The following is a 20269-nucleotide window of genomic DNA, read 5'->3' as shown; positions in this document are numbered from 1 at the left end:
AAGGGCAAAAACATGAATTTGTTAATGTTATGTTTAATAATGATTTTGCTTGTTACCTTTAGCAAGAAATTATAATTGTAAAATAATGTGCCATAAAAGTAGCAAAATATAAACAAAATAGCATTTTGACTTCATACAAGACAGTTGTTTGTTTGAAGAAAAAATAGCACTTATGTTCTCATCCAAACTAAACCTATAGTGTAATATAGTTGAATATTGAAATATAGGTTCATCTGTAATGTTTTTTAAATAAGAAAATAACAAAGATCTATTTCTAAATCGTTAGAACTTAACATCTTTTAATCAAGTTATTGGTTCCCACACATACTTATTTCCGTTATATGAACAGTGATTTTAATAAGATGTATGATTCTTCACAGTTTATCTATACAAAAATGGGTTGATGTTTAAAAAAAACGCGCTGATATTCATAGTTTTGACAGGGAATATTTTAATGATTGTGAGACAATATAATGGAACAAGACATTACCTAGTAGAAAAGCAGTCTTATGGTGTTGTCAAATTTACAGCTGATCAATTGATAAGCATAGAGTTTAAATCTTATATTAATGCCGATTAAAAAATACATAGATAATTCTGTTAAAGACCATTTGGATACTAAAAGGACTGTTACAACCTTTCACTTTTTTGCCTTTCCTTCTCTAATTTACATTATTCACTAAGGATAAACACAACGATCAATAAGGCAAAAATCATCAAGCTAAAGCAGTTTTAATTGAGCCGATATATTTATTTGTTTTACAGATGGTGGAAAAAAGAAATTCACAAAAGCTGGTTTGAAAGAAAGTCTGGATATGGGCATGGATGAATGAATAAAAGGAGAATCTGGACTTGCAGCAAGAAATGAAGACTGTTTAAATTTGTTAAATTATTTGTGGTCAAATAGTAACTCTGTTATTCTTGTTAAATGGATTTTATTGTTATGGACTTTAACATCATGTAAATCATGCCACTGGAGTCTATTTATTTAGAAAGACTTATAGGAAAAACATTTTTATGTCTTCTTTTATGAAATTGCGATGAACAGAGCATTAACTGATATTTTGCATATAGCATTGCCTTCTGAACTTCTACAAAAGTTGAATAAAGCCAAAAGTGGATCGCCATGGGGGGGTCACTTGAATTGTACTGTATATACTTGTATAATAGAGATGTATTTAAAAAACTTTCATTGCGAAAAGCTTTGATGTTTGGCATGTACTCTACAAAAGTTATTAAAATCATGTCCAAGAGGTCAAAGTTGATTCCACACAAGAAGATTTATATAGACTAACAGGAAAATATTTTTTATGGTAGATGTTTCTGGGACATAATATTCTGTCCCAGGTTATTTCTTCTTTACAAAACTCGATGCTCAGAGCTTATATTTTGGGCATGTAGCATTGCTATGTGGTCAGTTGTAAAAGTAACATAAACCATGCCCTTGAAGACAAAAAAGGTCTAGCCTTGGGGTCATTTAGTTTGAATAGACGTGCATAGTAAAATCATTTAAGTCATCTTGTATGATATTACCATGCCCAGAGTTATGATATTTATCACATAATATTTTCTATGGGACATCTGCAAATGTTTAAAAAAAATCTGCAGCTGAGGTCAGAAACGACAACCAATGTGACTTTATTACTGACTTTTGCATGAAAAAACTATGGCTATTTCTAATAATGTTTCTACAGTGAGGTATCCAGGGCCATCACAACCCTCTTATTTGTTTGTTAACTTGTCAAGACAAGTTTTTTTATGGATCCGTTCACAATAAAGCACTGATTATATTTGATCCCGCTTCGGACAGCTCTTATTTATGAATGTATTATTCTACATGTAAATAAAATTGATAGGGCTGTAGCCTTGTTATTGTGCTATCCTTAACAATTGACATTGGTGGTTTCCTTACTAGTGTTTACGTCTTAGGTAAGAACAGGCTGCCTGTATGTGTCCCTATATAAGTTCCATAAGGAGCCATCTTGCAGAAGCATCTGAATAACATTAGTGGCCAAAATTTGGACTGAATAAACGGGTATTTTGCTGTAAAGTGGTAACTTGACTTGTTAAACAAATATGTTTACCATAAAGTAACCATAGTATGAGTTTATATCTGTTTTAATGACACACCCATAAATTGTACTTAAAAAGTAACCTAATAGGAAAAGAAATTGGACAATAGAAGTCACCTCGTGACCTTTAATTAATCAACCAAACGGTGACCAGCTTTGTGTCATAGTGGGGGCATTTAGATTTGCTCTTGTCTGTCTGTCCATGGGTTCTCATGTGCCACATGTAGCTTTAAAAGTGCTTGAGCTAGAGTCGACAAAATTTCGGATATGTTGATTAGCACCAGAAGTTGTGCACCAGGGGTTTTGCTTGTGGTTTAAATCTTTATTTCTGATGTACTTTAATATCTGAAAAGTAACTGATTTACCAATTATCAAAACCATATTAAGCGGTTTTTCACCTAACTTGTCATTTGTATAGAACAGGTTTCTAATAAATTGGGACAATCGAGTCTCCAAAGGTATGTCCCCTTTGTCACTCTCTATTCAATATCAAATGTTTCCCTAATTCAGTATTTCAACAGAGAAGGCAGTCGTATACTATATCCCTCTGCTGAGATACATATAACTAATTACATAATAATTATATAATTATTAACATAAGTCTTGAATGTCGGCTTTTTTTTTTTGGTTTTATTTACTGCTGATGTGTCCGATATTGCGACGCACCCTGCAGGTTTTTTGGGGGTTTTTTTAGCTCACATGTCACAAAGTGACACGGTGAGCTTTTGTGATCGCTTTTCGTCCGTCGTCCGTCCGTAAACTTTTACTTTAAATGACATCTCCTCATAAACTACTAAGCCAATTTCATCCAAACTTCACAGGAATGTTCATTTGGTGGTCACCTTTAAAAATTATTCAAAGAATTTAATTCCATGCAGAACTCTGGTTGCCATGGCAACCGAAAGAAAAAACTTCAAATGTTTTCTTTTAAAAAACTCTAAGAGCTAGAGCTTAGATATTTGGCATGGAACATTTTCTAGTGAGTGTCTACCAAGTTTGTTCAAATAAAAGCCCTGGGGTCAAAATTGGCCCCGCCCCAGGGGGTCATTGATTTTCCCTATATGCATATAGTAAAAACTTTAAAAAATTTCTTTAAAAGAACTCAAAGAGCTAGAGCTAAGATATTTAGCATGAAACATGTTCTAATGGGTGTCTAGAAAGTTTGTTCAAATAAAAGCCCTGGGGTCAAAATTGGCCCTACCCCGGGGGTCATTGATTTTCCTTACATGTGTATAGCAAAAACTTTGAAAATCTTCTTTGAAAAAACCCAAATAGCTAGAGTTTAGATGTTAAGCATGAAACATCTTCTAGTGAGTGTTTACAAAGTTTGTTCAAATAAAAGCCCTGGGGTCAAAATTGGCCCCGCCCCGGGGGTCATTGATTTTCCTTATATGTGTATTGCAAAAACTTAAAACTCTTCTGTGAAAAAAACTGAATAGCTAGAGTTTAGATATTAAGCATGAAACATCTTCTAGTAAGTGTCTACAAAGTTTGTTCAAATAAAAGCCCTGGGGTCAAAACTGGCCCGCCCCAGGGGTGTCATTTTTTTAACTATATGTGTATAGTAAAAACTTAAAAAATCTTCTTTGAAAAAAACCAATGAGCTAGAGCTTAGATGTTAAGCATGAAACATCTTCTTATGGATGTCTACCAAGTTTGTTCAAATAAAAGCCCTTGGGTTAAAATTGGCCCTGCCAGGGGGAGGCCTATATACAGGTGAGCGACCTCAGGGCCACCATGGCCCTCTTGTTTCTTTTTTTGAACTTTTAGAGAAGGTTATGATACAGCAGTTGTCTGTTTTAGAAGTAACCCTTCTGCTGAACAGCTCTGTTAATTAAGGTCTAGCATGAAAGACCGTCAGTTTCCTTCTTAGAGAAGCCGGAAAACAAATATGCGACGTCTACTTTTCATTAGCATTACTTTGAACCACGATTCCATTGCAAATGTTAGATAATGGTATATAAAGTTACATGTATGTCTTGCCATGACTGCATCGATCAATTGCCATCTCGTAGTTTTACATCATTATATATTTTTATATTATTGTTCCCCTCTTCAAGTACGGTGAATCTACTAACACAAAGTGTACGGGTTACAGCACACCAACATACAGCAAAAGGATCATCTAAATCCTCAAGTATAGTTTTCATGAATTTACAGTCATGGCTTGCTATTATTGATTTCTTAGAAATGAGTAATAAGGATCCATCATTTAACAGTGTAATACCCTTTTTAAAAAATGAATCTGCTTTGGTTTTAATAATTCCCCGCCAGTTAAACCCCATAACCCCAGCCTTGTGATGTAGACCAAGATTGAATTAGTTTGTAGTGAAAACCCGGGAAAATGAAAAAACTGTCCCCCTTGAATCCCATTAAATGAAATTACAGTAATTATTTTTAAGTCGTGATTTTGGAGCTTTCCCGGAAATAAAAAAGTGACGAAGTTTTTATTATAATGATGATACCATAAAATTTTTCTTACCTTTAGTTGTTCTTCGTAAATGAGTCGGGGAGAATGAAATGAACGGGGTTTGGGTTTTAAAAACCTGTGGGTAATGTAACAGCAAAGTGAATCGCTTGTGACTAGGGTGACATCAAAGGGTGCCGAGTCAAGCTGTACTTGTTTGATATCCCCACTTCTAATGTTTATCATTTTAATTGACTTATTTTTCCTATCCGCTGCAAATATTTTGTTTGAAGAAGAAACAGTCAAACCAGTTATGTAGCAATTACTTTTATCTAAGGATGTTTTAGCATTGATATTTCTAGGAGTAGACATTTTGATTGCGACTGCAACTTGATTCTTTGGTTGGGCTGGCTGCTCCAGTTTCATATTGCTCAATATTCCTATTGATTTCTCGTCTTGAAGGACATTTTCAATAGCTTTATTTCGTTCAAAGATGTATTCGTCAACTGTTGGTAGTTCTGATGTTCTTTTCTCGCTAGTTTTAATCAGTTGCTGGGCTATCTTAAGTTCAACAAACAGTTGGTCAGTTTTCTTGTGTGAATTGAGATGTTTAAGAGAATCAGCTGATGCTTGGAGTGATTTGTTGATGTCGCCACATGTTGTTTCTGTTGTTTTCAACTTTTCATTGTTGTCGGATTGGATTTTTTTTGCAGCATCAAAAACATTCTTTTCTAATTCGCGTAATCTATCTTTTCTCTCTTTTCTGAATTCTACTATTTCTTCGAAAGCATATAATAGTGAAGTCGTTGATTCCTCACATCTTTGATGCAGATCTTCAGTTATCAGGAAGCATTTGTCTGTCAATGTGTTAATACCTCTCAGAGTTTCATTGAACTCGGTGCTGTCTAAAATCTGCCCTGATATTTCTGGTATGTAGTCCACACGACAGGACGTTGGTGTGTGTTCAAGGGTCACACAAACATTACATATAAGAGCATTATGGTCATGGCAGTAAAATTTGATCACTTCCTTGCTGTGTTTAGTACAAGGCTTTGTAAGACCATCGGTCAGTGTCCTGGGAGCAGACTTTGATGATTTATGCATGGTTTGCTTTTGTGGCATGTGTTCGTTGTCTAGAAGTTGGTGATGGTGGGATGGTTTGAGTTGCAAATGATTATTAGAGCAGGTACGGCAAAGGTGTGCCTCACAATCTACACAGTGACCAAAGGCAGGAATCCTGATATCATATCTATCACATATTTCACAGAAAATGTCGAAATCTTCAGCACAGCCTTGAGATAGTATGGATGAAGATTTCCGAGATGCCTTTTTACCCGGGACAGCCATAAGGATATCTAGAATAGACAAACACAAGAAAGTTATTAACATCAAACAGTGGATATTTTGTTACTCATCTACACTTTTTTACTGATTCTATAACTATTTGTCTTGAATGCTTCTTCTCTACGGAGCCCCTAAGGTGACATTTTCGACACTTTTTTTCCCCGGCATTTAATTCGTTTTTACGAAATATTAATTTGTAATTACGAAATATTAATTTGTTTTAAGGAATATTAATTTGTTTTTACGAAATAATAGTTTGTTTTTACGAAATAATAATTCGTTTTTACGAAATATTAATTCGGTTTTTACGAAATATTATTTTGTTTTTTACGAAATAATTCGTTTTTACGAAATGTTAACTCGTTTTTACGAAATATTTATATATTAATTCGATATTACGAAATATTAATTCGTTTTTACGACGTTTTTACAAAATAATAATTCGTTTTTACGAAATATTAATTCGTAATCATGAAATATTAATTCGTTTTAACGAAATTTTATTTAAGGTCATTGTGAGCTTGACAAAGAACCTACTAATCTCACAAAGAGGTCAATTACAAGCCTGGATAAACCTTGCGATTATAAGCCGAATAGTTTTCAAGATATTATATTTAAGTGAACAGGGTTTTTGAGTGAGAAGTCATTCTCTATACAAAAACAATCCTCTTTTTCCCCATTGTCAAATACATGTTCCTATCAGCAATGTATTATTTTTTGTGGCAATAAATCTTTTCTGATAAATTATGTTTCTTTAAAGCAGCATGCATCATGATTCATGCTAATTTTAATGATTTTTTTTAATGTATTTAAAAGTAAAATATTGTGATATGAACAAAGAAAGTAATTTTCACATTGCAAACAGCTCTTGCAATCCACATAAATTACCAAAAAGAGGTCAAACTAAGCAAAATTAGCCCGACTGCGTTAGTAACACAGTAGAAAATGGTGATAAATAACGCAAAATCATCCCTTAATTGCATATAACATGTAAATCATTACTTGAATCTTGAAACATTTTTCTTTTCTTAAAATGTTAGCACATTTTTCTCAAATTAAATTCTCTTGAAATATTTCGGCTCATCTGGAGGCATGCTGCTTTAAAAAGAAACATGCTATATTATTACTTTCCTTTAACATATACATTAGAAAAACTAAAGGAGTGGGGAGGGGGAGCTCCAGATTTTCACTAATCTAATCAATTTCAAAAAGTATATTTCTTTACAATTTAGGTATAGGCACCGTGCGATCATAAAAACATAATATTTTATTTCAAAACTCAATAATATCGACAAAAAAAAAAAAAAAAAATTGTCCGTGTTTGGATTTGAAGCTACGGAGCCTTTAAGGTGACATTTTCGAAATTTTTTCCCGGCATTAAAATCGTTTTTACGAAATATTAATTTGTAATTACGAAATATTAATTCGTTTTTACGAAATATTAATTCGTTTTTAGCTCGACTATTCGATAAGAATAAGTAGAGCTATTGCAGTCATCCGAGCGTCGGCGTCGGCGTAACCACTTATGTTAAAGTTTTTGTAATAGTTCAGATATTTTCAAAGTCCATTGACATATGGCTTTGAAACTTTGCACACTTGTTCAACATCATGACCCCAACCTGTAAACAGGAGGAGGTAACTCTATCAAGCATTTTGACAGAATTATGCCCCTTTTTCGACTTAGAATTTACGTTAAAGTTTTTGTAATAGTTCAAATATTTTCAAAGTCCATTGACATATGGCTTTGAAACTTTGCACACTTGTTCACCATCATGACCCCAACCTGGAAACAGGAGGAGGTAACTCTATCAAGCATTTTGACAGTATTATGCCCCTTTTTCGACTTGAATTTACGTTAAAGTTTTTGTAATAGTTCAAATATTTTCAAAGTCCATTGACATATGGCTTTGAAACTTTGCACACTTGTTCACCATCATGATCCCAACCTGTAAACAGGAGGAGGTAACTCTATCAAGCATTTTTTACTATCAAGCACTAAGAATAGTCGAGCGTTGCTGTCCTACCGACAGCTCTTGTTACGAAATATTAATTCGTTTCAACAAAATCTTATTTAAGGCCATTGTGATTTTGACAAAAAAAAACCTACTAATCTCACAAAAGGGTCATTTACTCTGCGATTATAAGTCGAATAGTTCTCAAGTTGATATATTTAAGTGAAGAGAGAAGTCATTCTCTATCCAAAATATCCTCTTTTTATATGCCCGAAAAAATATCCCCTGGCGTCCGTCCGCTGTCTGTCTGTCCGTCCGTCTGTCCGTCCGTTAGCAATTTGTTTTCCGGAGCATAACTTAAGTTCCATTTGGCCCACAATATTCAAACTTCATAGGTTGATTGTCGATATTTGATAGAAGACCCCTATTGATTTTGGGGTCACAAGGTAAAAGGTCAAGGTCACTATCACCTTAAAACTTAAAACAGTTTCCGGAGCATAACTTAAGTTCCATCTGGCCCATAGTGTTCAAACTTCATAGGATGATTGTCCATATTGGGTAGAAGACCCCTTTTGATTTTAGGATCACAAGGTCAATGTCATTACTCTAAAACTGAAAACAGTTTCCGGAGCATAATTTAAGTTCCATTCGGCCAAAAATATTCAAACTTCATAGGATGATCGTCCAAATTGGGTAGAAGACCCCTATTGATTTTGGGGCTACAAGGTCAAAGGTCAAGGTCACTTTTACCTTAAAATTGTAAGCAGTTTCCAGAGCATAACTTAATTTCCCACAGTGTTCAAACTTCATAGGATGATTGTCCATATTGGTTAGAAGACCCCTTTTAATTTTGGGGCCACAAGGTCAAAGGTCAAGGTCAGTATCACGTTTAAACTTAAAACAGTTTCCGGAGCATAATTTAAGTTCCATTTGGCCCACAATATTCAAACTTCATAGGATGATTGTCCATATTGGGTGGAAGACCCCTATTGATATTGGGTCACAAGGTCAAAGGTCAAGGTAACTATTACCTTAAAACTGAAAACAGTTTACAGAGCATAACTTAAGTTCCATGTTGCCCACAATATTCTAACTTCATAGGATGTTTGTCCATATTGGGTAGAAGACCCCTATTGATTTTGGGGTCACAAGGTCAAAGGTCAAAGCCACTATTACTTTTAAACTGAAAGCAGTTTCCGGAGCATAACTTAAGGTCTATTTAGTCCATGATATTCAAACTTCATAGGATGATTGTCAACATTGGGTACATCAACACTTATGATTTTGGGGTCAAAGGTCAAGGTCGTTATTACTTTAAAACTGAAAACAGTTGCCAGAAAATAACTTAATTCTATTACAATATTCAAACTTTATAGGAGGATAGCTATTTGAAGGAGGTAATACTTTATTTAATTTATGTAATGTCTTACAAATGCTTCATCCTTACCAAAAAAAACACTTTTGGGCATATAATGCTCCGCCTATCGGTGCTCTTGTTCCCCATTGTCAAAGACATGTTCCTATCAGCAATGTTTTAATAGTTGAGACAATTAATCTTTTCTGACATGTGTTTTCAAAAAAGGAACATGCTTATATTATTACTTTCTGTGATCATATGCATTAGTAAAACTAAAAAGGGGAGCTCCAGATTTTCACTAATCTAATCAATTTAAAAAAGTATATTCCCTTATAATTTATGTATGAGCACCGTGCCATCATAAAAAGATAATATTTTATTTCAAAACTCAATAATATCGACAAAACGAACAAGAAAAAATGTCCGTGTTTGGATTTGAAGCTTTAACAAAATATTCTTAGCGCGTGTACTAACACGGCTGTGGCGGCAGAGCTATTTAAAGGCGATTAATTTAATTTATTACATGCTTTTCGGTGGTTTATAGAAATATATCAGTGATATAAAACTGATAATTTCACTGTTTTAAACAGTGAACTTATAAATTTGATAATTTCACTGTTTTGAATTTAAGCCATTTGGTTGTTTCAGTGAAATACCAGCATGCACAGTACTGGGAACCAACTTTATGACGTGACGTAAAAAGAACGTCACGTTGTATTATTATTTGGCGCGCTTTTCATTCAGTATTAGGTTTAATTATTGTCTTTCTAAAACGTTTCTATGCGTATAATGACAAAAAATTTGTTTAGTTTAGTCTAAGATCAAAATAAATTTCACTTTGTGAACACCAAAAGTTCACATTCCACTCGTGGCTGCGCCACTCGTGAAATATACCTTTTGGTGTTCACTCTGTGAAATATATAGAGGATATTTGTTTGTTTGTGTGTAAGATGAAATTTTATTTCATCGAGTGGGCTTTAAAAACAGTATTCTCACGAGTGGCTACTACGCCACTCGTGAGAATACTGTTTTAAAAGCCCACTCGATGAAATAAAATTACATCTTACACAAAAAACAAACAAATTTTCTTTTTATTTTATGCTAAAAAACAAGTTTAAACGAAATTTCCATAATATTAACATAAATATTAAAATCTGTTTCCCCATTGAGAGCCTCATTTCGTGCGAATTTCTCATTAAAAACAAGAAGTCTTGAGCTGAAAAATAAGTCCGACAATCAACATTAAATGACAGTGATATTATTTATTTTGTTTAAAAAATATGAATGATCGCTTGTTTTAGTAATAAAAACAAACAATTCGTGTAGGAGAAAATTCCAACCATCCATCCATATTTCTGTTACTTACTGCGAATTTATATTAGACCTGGCTTTGTCAAATGTAAGCGGCAGCCATTTTTTAAAGTTGTGTATTTCACGGGAGGAAAATAATTGTGTTAGATTCAGAGGGATATCATTTGGAATTGTTAGTCATACACCTTTTTAAAAGAAAGAAAACATATTTGAGGATTGAAACAGACAAAAAATAAGTGTTGACAGATGTGAAAACATGAAAAAAGCAGCTATGAAAATGGAAGACTTGGAACTTGCTCGGAATGCTGGGTGGTTTACTTGTTCTACGAGCTGTAGCTGTCATTGCTTTTTCAATTTTTCATAAAGCATACGGCAGTTATTACTCGTAGGATACTTTTAATATGCCAAAATGTCATCAAGAGCAGTTTGCATGTGGAAGGAATGTATTTTTCAGACTGTAAAAATGAAACAAAAAATTTAGAGACGAAATTTGCTGATTGGAATTTGAATGAATAGAAGTAAGTTTTCTTCTTTTTATTACTTTTGACGTTTAAGGTATTTATCAATTTCAGCTTTGCTTTTTCTTTAAACAGCCTGACATTGTCAGAATTGTCAGCAAAAATAAAATTGAGGTACCACATGGGGAAAATCTTAAAAAAGTAGTTTCGTCATTGAAAAAAGTGAAATTATATTTTGATAATTTTCACTGTGAAATTACCAAATATAATTTTCACGGATAAATCAGTAATCCACTGAAAAGCATAAAATAAATAGAGGATATTAAATGAGTGTTCAATACTGAATTTATTGCACGAGTTGAATAAAATTATATCATGCGAGCCTCTGGCTCTTATAAAGACTAATCAAGTCTAATAAAGACCGTTTAAAGTGAAATAAGAGTCATTTTTCATTGATGCGCCTACAGTATAATATGGTGGCTGATTTGTGCCATTTGTGTTTTCGTCCCGCGACCCCGCCAAGCGAACAATCGAGAATTTACAAGTTAAAATGGCGGGGTCGCGGAGCGAAACACGCTAATTAGCGGGGGTGCGCGGCGAAGTTTAACAAATAAAACTTAGCCCCGCGAGGGTGCGGAGCGAGAATTAAGAAATAAAACGGCGGGGGCGCGGGGCGACGTTTAATGAAATAAAACTTCGCCCCGCGCCCCCGCTAATTAGCGTGTTTTCGTACCGCGACCCCGCCAAGCGAAAAGTCGAGAATTAACAAATTTAAATGGCGGGGGCGCGGGGCGAAAACACGAATGGCACAAATCAGCCACCATAGTATAACGCTAACATTTAGCGCGGCTTTACACTATGTTTGTATAACGCTAATGACGTCACGTCAAAATATATGCACGGCCGTGCAATACCATATTTACGGAGTCGCAAAATCGGCACGGGTGTGTGATAAATTCCGATCTTACACTGACCTAAACAAATGTCCTCTATATGTACAGTAGTGTTAAGTTATAAAACTTGGGGAGGAAAAACACTATTTATATTGCATTTACATGCCTTATATTAAGTCAGGAACATAGTTTCGAGGCCTTCTTTATAAATATTACCAAAACTTTTTGAAACCCTAGAAAAAATTTAATTCGTTTTTACGAAATATTATTTCGTATTTACGAATTTTTATTTTGTAATCACGAAATGACATTTCGTAAAAATGAATTAATTTTACGTAAAGACGAAATAATAATTCGTTAGTACGAACTAATATTTCGTAAATATGAATTACTTTTTCGTAATAACGAATTGATATTTCGTAAAAACGAATTAATATTTCGTTATTACGAATTATTCTAACACGACCCGCATTTTTCCCTATTGAACATAGAAGAACATAGATCAACCCTACCTGCTCCGCCATCCCGAGGGTGTCCCGAGTGTAAATGGAGCGAAACATCTGCAGATGGATGGTAACTCGGCTGATGACGTCAACCTTCAGCAGGACATCTGTTATTCAACTCTGTTTTTCTGGTTTACCAGTGACTTCCAGGAAAGTCTGGATGACAACTGAGAATAGAACAGTGACCCTGGAGAGACAGGCGATTTCTAGGAAAGACTGGATTCACGGTGTACAGTGGGTCGGCTCCCCGCTGTGCAGTCTTCGCGAGAAGACACCCGCCAAAACTGCTACAACACAACCGAACGAAGAATACCCCCAGGGTCTTCCGAGAGGGGGGAGGATGAAAGACCTAATAGGACTGATTTCACGGTGACGAACACGGAACACAAACGGACTATGAGTGAGACTGATAACAGCACAGCCATCATGTGCCCCTGTGGCAAGATGTGCAAGAACAGGAGGGGGATGAAAATCCACCAGACTCGAAGTGGCTGTCAGCTACGGAATACACAGGAACAACGCACAGTTAACCCTGGTGAGACGGGGGAGATATCTAGTCAGGTGCCGAACCACAGTGCTACTTGTCTCTCAGCTCCCGTGCATTCCTTAACTGCAGATGACATCAAGTACGGTACAGCAAATCCCACAGACCAAACAAAGCCGTCTGAGGAGCTAATTTCCCCCACTGGAGATGGAGAAGAGTCCCCAATATTTCGAACAGATCGACCAAGGGTGACCACAGGAGGTAGTTCTCCAATCTTTGCACACAGTAGACAGAGTACAACTCCACTCCATGAAACACAGGAAGTACCAGACCAAGGGCAAGCTGAATCAGACTCATGATCACGACAACCGACATCAAGCGACAGAAAACCGAAGATCGAATGGCCCAATACCAACGACAGTAGCTGGAAGACGTTTGACGATGACTTGGACCTGATCCTTCAGTCAACATTGTCAGGTTCTGTGGAAAGGAAACTACAAGCGTTGCCTTCCATAGCCTACACCCTTGGAAGAGAGAGGTTCGGAGAAGTGAAGAAAGGAGAGTCAAAGAAGTCTCAACCGCGCCCAAACAGAAGGCAGTGTGAGATCAAGAGGCTCCGGACAGAACTCCGTACCTTACGTAAGCGTTTCAAGGGTGCCAACCAGACTGAGAGAGAAGGTCTCGCCCAGTTGAGAGGACAGCTGAGGTCACGCCTGAAGACCCTCACTACGGCAGAGAGAGTGGCCAAAAAGAGGAAGACCAAAGCAAAGAAGAGAGCCGCCTTCATAGCAAATCCTTACAGATTTTCTAGGGACCTACTAGGAGGGGAAAGATCAGGAAAGATGGAGAGTAGTAAGACCGAAGTGGAGCAGCACCTACGGGATGTACACTCAGACCCCTAGAGGCACGACCCGCTAGGCAACTGTGACAGAATTCTTCCTGTTGAAGAACCATCAATTCCACTAGATCTGAAGGAACCAACATTTAAAGAAGTAACAAGTGTTGTTATGAAGGCCCGGTCATGTTCAGCTCCTGGACCGAGTGGCATTTCCTACAAAGTTTATAAGAAGTGCCCCAAGCTTCTGAGACGTCTCTGGCAACTGTTGAAAGTGGTTTGGAGGAAGGGAACAGTTCCAGACTGCTGGAAACAAGCCGAAGGTTGCTTTGTGCCCAAGGAGAAAGACTCTAAGACAGTAAAGCAGTTCAGGACCATATCACTTCTAAATGTTGAGGGCAAGATATTCTTCTCAATACTGGCCAACCGCATGACCTCGTACATGTTAAGCAACCAGTACATCAACACCTCAGTCCAAAAGGGAGGAATACCCGGTTTCTCGGGGTGCGTGGAGCACACCAGCGCTCTAACGCAGCTGCTTCACGAGGCCAGGATCAACCACAAAGATCTCAGTGTCATTTGGTTAGATCTTACGAACGCCTATGGATCGATCCCACACCAACTGATCTTGGAAGCTCTGCACCACTACCACATCCCGGATCATGCCACAAAACTCATCCAGAGTTACTTCAGTAACATTCACCTAAGGTTCTCTTGTGAACAGTTCACAACAGACTGGATTGAGCTACAGAAAGGCATTGTGACTGGATGTACCATCTCTGTTATACTGTTTGTGATGGGCATGAACATCATCATCAAGGCAGCAGAGGTGGAAACACGAGGCCCAAAGACCAACTCTGGTATCCGCCTACCATCCAACGTGGGTTTATGAACGACATGACCGTCACGACGGAAACTCACATCCAAGCACGATGGGTACTCACAGCACTAGAGGAAACAGCGACATGGGCCCGAATGCAGTTCAAGCCAGCCAAGTCACGAAGCCTGGTGATTAAGAAAGGAAAGGTCACGAAAGATTCAAGATGACCATACAGGGAGAGGACATCCCATCCCAGTCCAACAATCCAGTCAAGTGCTTGGGAAAGTGGTTCGACGCCTCACTATCAGACAAGAGCAGTCAAGCCCGTCTTCAACAACAGGCGGAGGAGGGGTTGAGAAGAATAGACAAGTGCGATCTTCCGGGGAAATTCAAGGCTTGGGTGTACCAACACAATCTACTACCCAGACTCGTTTGGCCAATGATGGTTAACGATATTCCAACCAGTACAGTAGAGAAGCTGGAGCGGACTGTCAGCAAGCACCTAAGAAGATGGTTAGGCCTGCCTCCATCCTTCACCAACATAGGTCTCTACAGCAAGACAGCAAAGCTACAGATGCCCATCAACTCTATTGTAGAGGAATTCAAAGTTGCTAAGACCAGACTTCTGCTAACGCTGAGAGATTCCAAAGATGAGAAGATCAGCGGCGCTTGCATCGAGGTTAGGACTGGGCGAAAGTGGTCAGTGAGTCGTGCGGTGGAGCTTGCAGAGAGCGGTCTCAAGCACAAAGACATTGTGGGTATGACAAACATAGGAAAAGAAGGACTAGGCACCAGGAAGCACCAAAGATGGGAGACTTCAACACAGCAGGAAAGAAGATCCCTAGTACAGACCGAGATCAGGGAAGAAGCAGAGCAGGAAAGAATGTCAAGGGCAGTCCAGCTAGGACCACAGGGAAACTGGACAAGATGGCAGGTTCCAGAAAGGAAATTATCCTGGCAAGAGATCTGGCAGTACGAGCCACTCAGACTGAGTTTCTTGCTTCGTTCTATCTACGACATGCTCCCATCTCCTACCAACCTGTACCAGTGGAAGCTGATTGACGACCCGGCATGTCCATTGTGTGGTTCACCAGGATCACTCAAACATGTACTCTCATCATGCCCCCCCCCCCTATCTCAGGGGCGCTACAGATGGCGTCATGACCAGGTCCTGTCTGAGGTAGCCCACGTCCTTGAGACCGAAAGGAAGAAAGAGAGACCGAGGCCAAACCAGAACCACTACACCGGGTTCCTGAAGGAGGGAGAACAAGTACCCAAGTCAGCCCCAGCATCGACCGGAATCCTGAATGAATCCAGGTCATGGGAAATGAAGGCTGACCTAAAGGAACAACTACAGTTCCCCCAGGAGATCGCCCAGACTACCCTCCGGCCAGACATTGTGACATGGTCCAGGAATCCTAAACGAGTGGTGCTGGTTGAGCTGACAGTCCCATGGGAGGAACGCATTGAAGAATCCCACGAGCTCAAGAGGTCCAAGTACGAAGACTTGGCCCAATCCTGCAAGTCCAACGGCTGGAACACTCTGGTCTTCCCGATTGAGGTCGGATGTCGTGGCTTCTCATTACAATCAGTGTGGAGGATGCTCGGAGCATTGGGCATCAAAGGAGCGGCACGAAAGCGCACAGTCAATGCTCTGGGGAGAACAGCCGAAAGAGCGTCCAGTTGGCTATGGATGCTCCATAGCAAACATGAATGGCAACCAAGGTAGACGGGGTAGGGCCTGATCAACCCTACCTGCTCCGCCATCCCGAGGGTGTCTCGAGTGTAAATGGAGCGAAACACCTGCAGACGGATGGTAACTCGGCTGATGACGTCTACCTTCAGCAGGACATCTGTTATTCAACTCTGAAAGTGTGTATTATTATGCAACAAAGTCACTGTTGACGTTCTATATTTAGACTTATGACGTTATCATTATATACGTGTGACGTAACCACTAAAAATGCGACGCACTGAAAATAAGAACGGAAACAAATCAGGTGCAATTTAGCTTATTATCAGGTACGGCAACATTTATTGTTTTTGTCGTGTTAGAATCGAAATAATATATCCGAATCAGTGATTTTATCGCTTGATAACATCACTGTTTGTCGTTCGGATGCGCATCATTATATCACTCGGGCTACGCCCTCGTGTTATACTTCCTCGCATCCGAACTCCAAACAGTGGTGTTATTGAGCGATAAAATCACTGTTTGGGATATATTATTTCTTAAATATTTCGTAAAAACGAATTGATATTTCGTAATTACGAATTAATATTTCGAAAAATGAATTAAAAATTTCGTATTTCTGAATTATTACGTAATTACGAATTATTATTTCGTAAAAACGAATCAAGTTTCGGGTAAAAAGTGTTGAAAATGTCACATTAGGCGCTCCGTACTTCTTTAAATGTATTGCTGTATTGCCCTTTTTTATTAAATCCTTATCAGAAGATAGCAAATCCTTACTTTCAAACATGATTTACATTTAAATAATTTTCAGTTTGTTTGGACTGCACCGGGTGAAATTTGATCATTTTAATTTCATAACAAAGATCTCAAACAATACGGGAAATAAGTTTTAACAAGGCAGTCTAATAAACAGCTAAATCCCCATCCCCAGTGAACATGAATGTGTACTTATCATGATCTTGATGTTGTTCCATACATGTCATAAGCACATGGTCTGACAATGTTGATTATTTGTGCAGTTATTTAAAATCTTCCATAAAGTGAACATATAACATTGACCTTGGGGGGAGCAACCTGGATGTTGTGCTCTACAGATTGTGTGATTGTGGGGATCACTTGTGGCAAGTTATTTTAAAACCTTTGAATTTACAAAAACTTATAGAGCAGACATGAAAAATAGTTGTTTTTACATTGGACATTTGAGTGTGACCCCGACCTTGAGGGTAGCAATCCCATTATTGCGCTCTACAGATCGTCTGATAATGTTGATTACTTGCGCCAAGTTATTAAAAAAAATTCAGCCGTTTAGAGGTTATGGAGTGGACACGAAAAGTAGACTTTTTACACTTGACCTTTAAGTGTGTCCTTGACTTTTGGGGTAGCAATCCAATTATTGCGCTCTGCACATCATCTCATTATGGTGAACACTTTTGCAAATATATTTTTTAAAAAACTGTTCAGCGGTTTAAAAGTTATGGAGGGACACGAAATGTAAACTTTTTAACACTTGCCTAAGAGCCTAAGTGTAACCTTGACCTGGGGTTAGCAACCCAGTCATTGTGCTCTGCACATCGCCCCATAATGATGATCACCTGTGCAAAGTTATTACAAAAAGATTTCAGAGGTTTGAAAATTATGGTGCAGACACGAAATATAGACTTTTTTACATTCGACCTTAAAGTGTGTCCTTGACCTTTGGGGTAGCAACCTAATTATTGCGCTCTGCACATCGTCTCTTAATGGTAATCAGGTATGCCAAGTTATTTAAAAAAAATCAGCAGTTGAAATGTTATGGAGCGAACACTAATGTAGAACATTTGACCTTAAAATGTGACCTTGACCTTTGGGGTAGCAACCCAATTATTCCGATCCTCACATTGTCTCATAATAATGATCACTTGTGACAAACTAATTAAAAACTTTTCATGGTTTAAAAGTTATGGAGCGGACCGGAAATGTAGACTCTTTACACTTGACCTTTAAGTGTGACCTTGAACTTTGGGGTAGCAATCCAATTATTGTGCTTGCACATCGTCTCATAATGCTGTTCACTTGTGCCAAGTTATTTTAAAAAACTTTTCAGCTGTTTAAAAGCTATGGAGCGGACACGAAATGTAGACTTTACTATCGACCTTAAAGTGTGACCCTAACCTTGGGGGTAGCAATCCAATTATTGCGACCTGCACATCGTCTTATTATGCTAATCACTTGTGCCAAGTTATATGCCAAAAAAAATCAGCGCTTTAAAAGTTATCGAGCGGACACGAAATTGTTTCGGACAGACAGACGGAGGTCATTCCTATAATCCCCTCCCTGCTATTTTGAGCTTTTACACCGTGTGAGTATGATACGCTAATTAGACCGGATAGCTGTGTCGCTTTTGGAAGATTTAAGTTCATTAATGCTGACCTATACATAATCATGAGGGGGGGGGGGGGGCGTCAGAAATAGAAAGATATAAGTCTTTGACTTCAAAGGCCAAACAAACTAAAAATTGAATCATCGGAACTGACACAGAGATATGAGAGGGGTACAGTAAATGATGATCTCAAGGTTATTCGGGTTGTAGGTCAAAGTTAGATTTTTAAAAAATAAAACTGTCTTGATAAAGCTTACAGAATATTGAAACATAGATATTGAATAAATAGAGGACATTTAAGTTTTTTCTATAAAAACATGATTTATTTCATTGAGTTTTATGAAAATGAATATATCTTGAGTGACGGTTTGCCATGAGTGAAATATGATAATTTTCATCTTCACACCACAAGATGAAAAAAAATACTTAAATTTTCTGTTCAGTATAATTATACAGTTTTATTTCTTTACACCAGTAAAATTATGGAAAATATGTATCACTGCAGTGAAAAATAAATTTTAACAGTGAAAGTACGGGAAATGAGTAAACGCATATCATTTCATTACTATTTCTCAATATTTCATTTATAAGTATATAATAATAACATACCTGTGATTTATCCTGTTCACTTGGATATTGTTAATACACAAAATAGATCTAATTTAGATTCCTATATACATCTAATATATCTTATATGTCAAAACATGTCTTAACCACTGGAATGTCTACTTGTATAGATAAAATGAAGTTATCGTGTTACCGCTCATTTTGAACAATCGAGAGACCTCGACTATTATACTGGCGGAAAGGGCAGATACTTCTAAAGAGGTTATTATACCTCTTGGTGCTCAAGTTTAATCTTATAGCACCTGTGGTTTATACTGATTCTTAAAATCTTGAATAAAAATTACCTGTTATTTTATTTGTTTCGGTACGTCATACTGCACCGAACACTACAATCATGTACACATGATGATTAAACCTAGCAAACAATTAGTATTAGCTTAAGAAAAACAGTTAGTTAAAGGAGGCGAAACATATACGGACGGAATCAGATCTACATAACAGAACTAGGTAGATCTGAATTTTAGTCAGTCAGGATGTTGACCATATGCCTGTCACTGGCACTGACTGGGGCGCAACGTGGTACACATTCATAACTTGAAAACAATAATTCAGTGTTTGAAACAGGAGATAAATAATAAGACACACTTTCTGAGAGATCATCAACACACAATGAGACAGACTGAAGAAAGAATTCTAGAAGTATAAGAAGCGCTTGTCCTGATCATACATACATTCGCCATTTTTTACTTGTGTCATGGTTCAGAACTGTTTACTAATTAGGGGAGATAGTATGTGACCGGCCGGATAGGTAAGTCAGTAGAACCGCGGTACGGTATTCCGAGAGAACTGGGTTCGGGTCCCGGTCAGGCTACACATTTTCTCACCCTGTGACACTTGAGGTCCAAAAGTAAAACGGCTTGTCTCATTTAAAATCTATGCTATTTAAATAGGTAGTTCAGGCAGTGGATGAAATTGAAAACTGCATTTTCGTTTGCTGTTTGAAGTTTTACTTTCAAGTACCCTTCAAATATCAATGAATGGGGCAGTTTTTTGTTATTTTGGACAGTTCTTTTTTAAAATCTAAATACTTGCGAAGTACATATTGTTCTAAAGATATTTTGGTATATGCCTAAAATATAGTGACCACATCTAAAACAGAGGAGGGCTACCAAAAAGGATTGACATTTTTTGAATATACATGTACTAATATA

General features: G+C 37.5%; 2 protein-coding genes across 2 annotated transcripts; one reads left to right on the top strand and one right to left on the bottom strand.

The window, feature by feature from the left end:
• Positions 1 to 4069: 4069 nt before the first annotated feature.
• Positions 4070 to 19271, bottom strand: LOC132731761 (uncharacterized). Its single transcript, XM_060718016.1, has 3 exons — positions 19101 to 19271; positions 4555 to 5834; positions 4070 to 4255 (listed from the first exon to the last, which is right to left on the bottom strand). The coding sequence occupies exons 2-3, from the start codon at positions 5824 to 5826 to the stop codon at positions 4070 to 4072; spliced, it is 1458 nt and encodes a 485-aa protein (XP_060573999.1). The 5' UTR covers positions 5827 to 5834; positions 19101 to 19271.
• On the top strand, positions 14660 to 16165 carry LOC132731786 (uncharacterized). The gene has a single exon (XM_060718047.1). It carries the CDS (start codon positions 14660 to 14662, stop codon positions 16163 to 16165), a length of 1506 nt encoding a protein of 501 aa, XP_060574030.1.
• Positions 19272 to 20269: the final 998 nt, after the last annotated feature.

This window comes from Ruditapes philippinarum, unplaced genomic scaffold (assembly GCF_026571515.1).
Source record: "Ruditapes philippinarum isolate M1 unplaced genomic scaffold, ASM2657151v2 ctg8594_1_1_1_1, whole genome shotgun sequence".
Classification (NCBI taxonomy): Eukaryota; Metazoa; Mollusca; class Bivalvia; order Venerida; family Veneridae; genus Ruditapes; species Ruditapes philippinarum.
This window is presented reverse-complemented; position numbering and strand designations above follow the sequence as displayed.

Bases quoted from the DNA above. Each gene is read 5' to 3' on its own strand.
- LOC132731761 (XM_060718016.1), bottom strand. From the start codon at position 5,826: ATGGCTGTCCCGGGTAAAAAGGCATCTCGGAAATCTTCATCCATACTA. The intron at 4,256-4,554 runs GTAAGAAAAATT...CTCATTTCTAAG, and splicing joins TTTACGAAGAACAACTAAAG to AAATCAATAATAGCAAGCCA.
- LOC132731786 (XM_060718047.1), top strand. From the start codon at position 14,660: ATGACCATACAGGGAGAGGACATCCCATCCCAGTCCAACAATCCAGTC.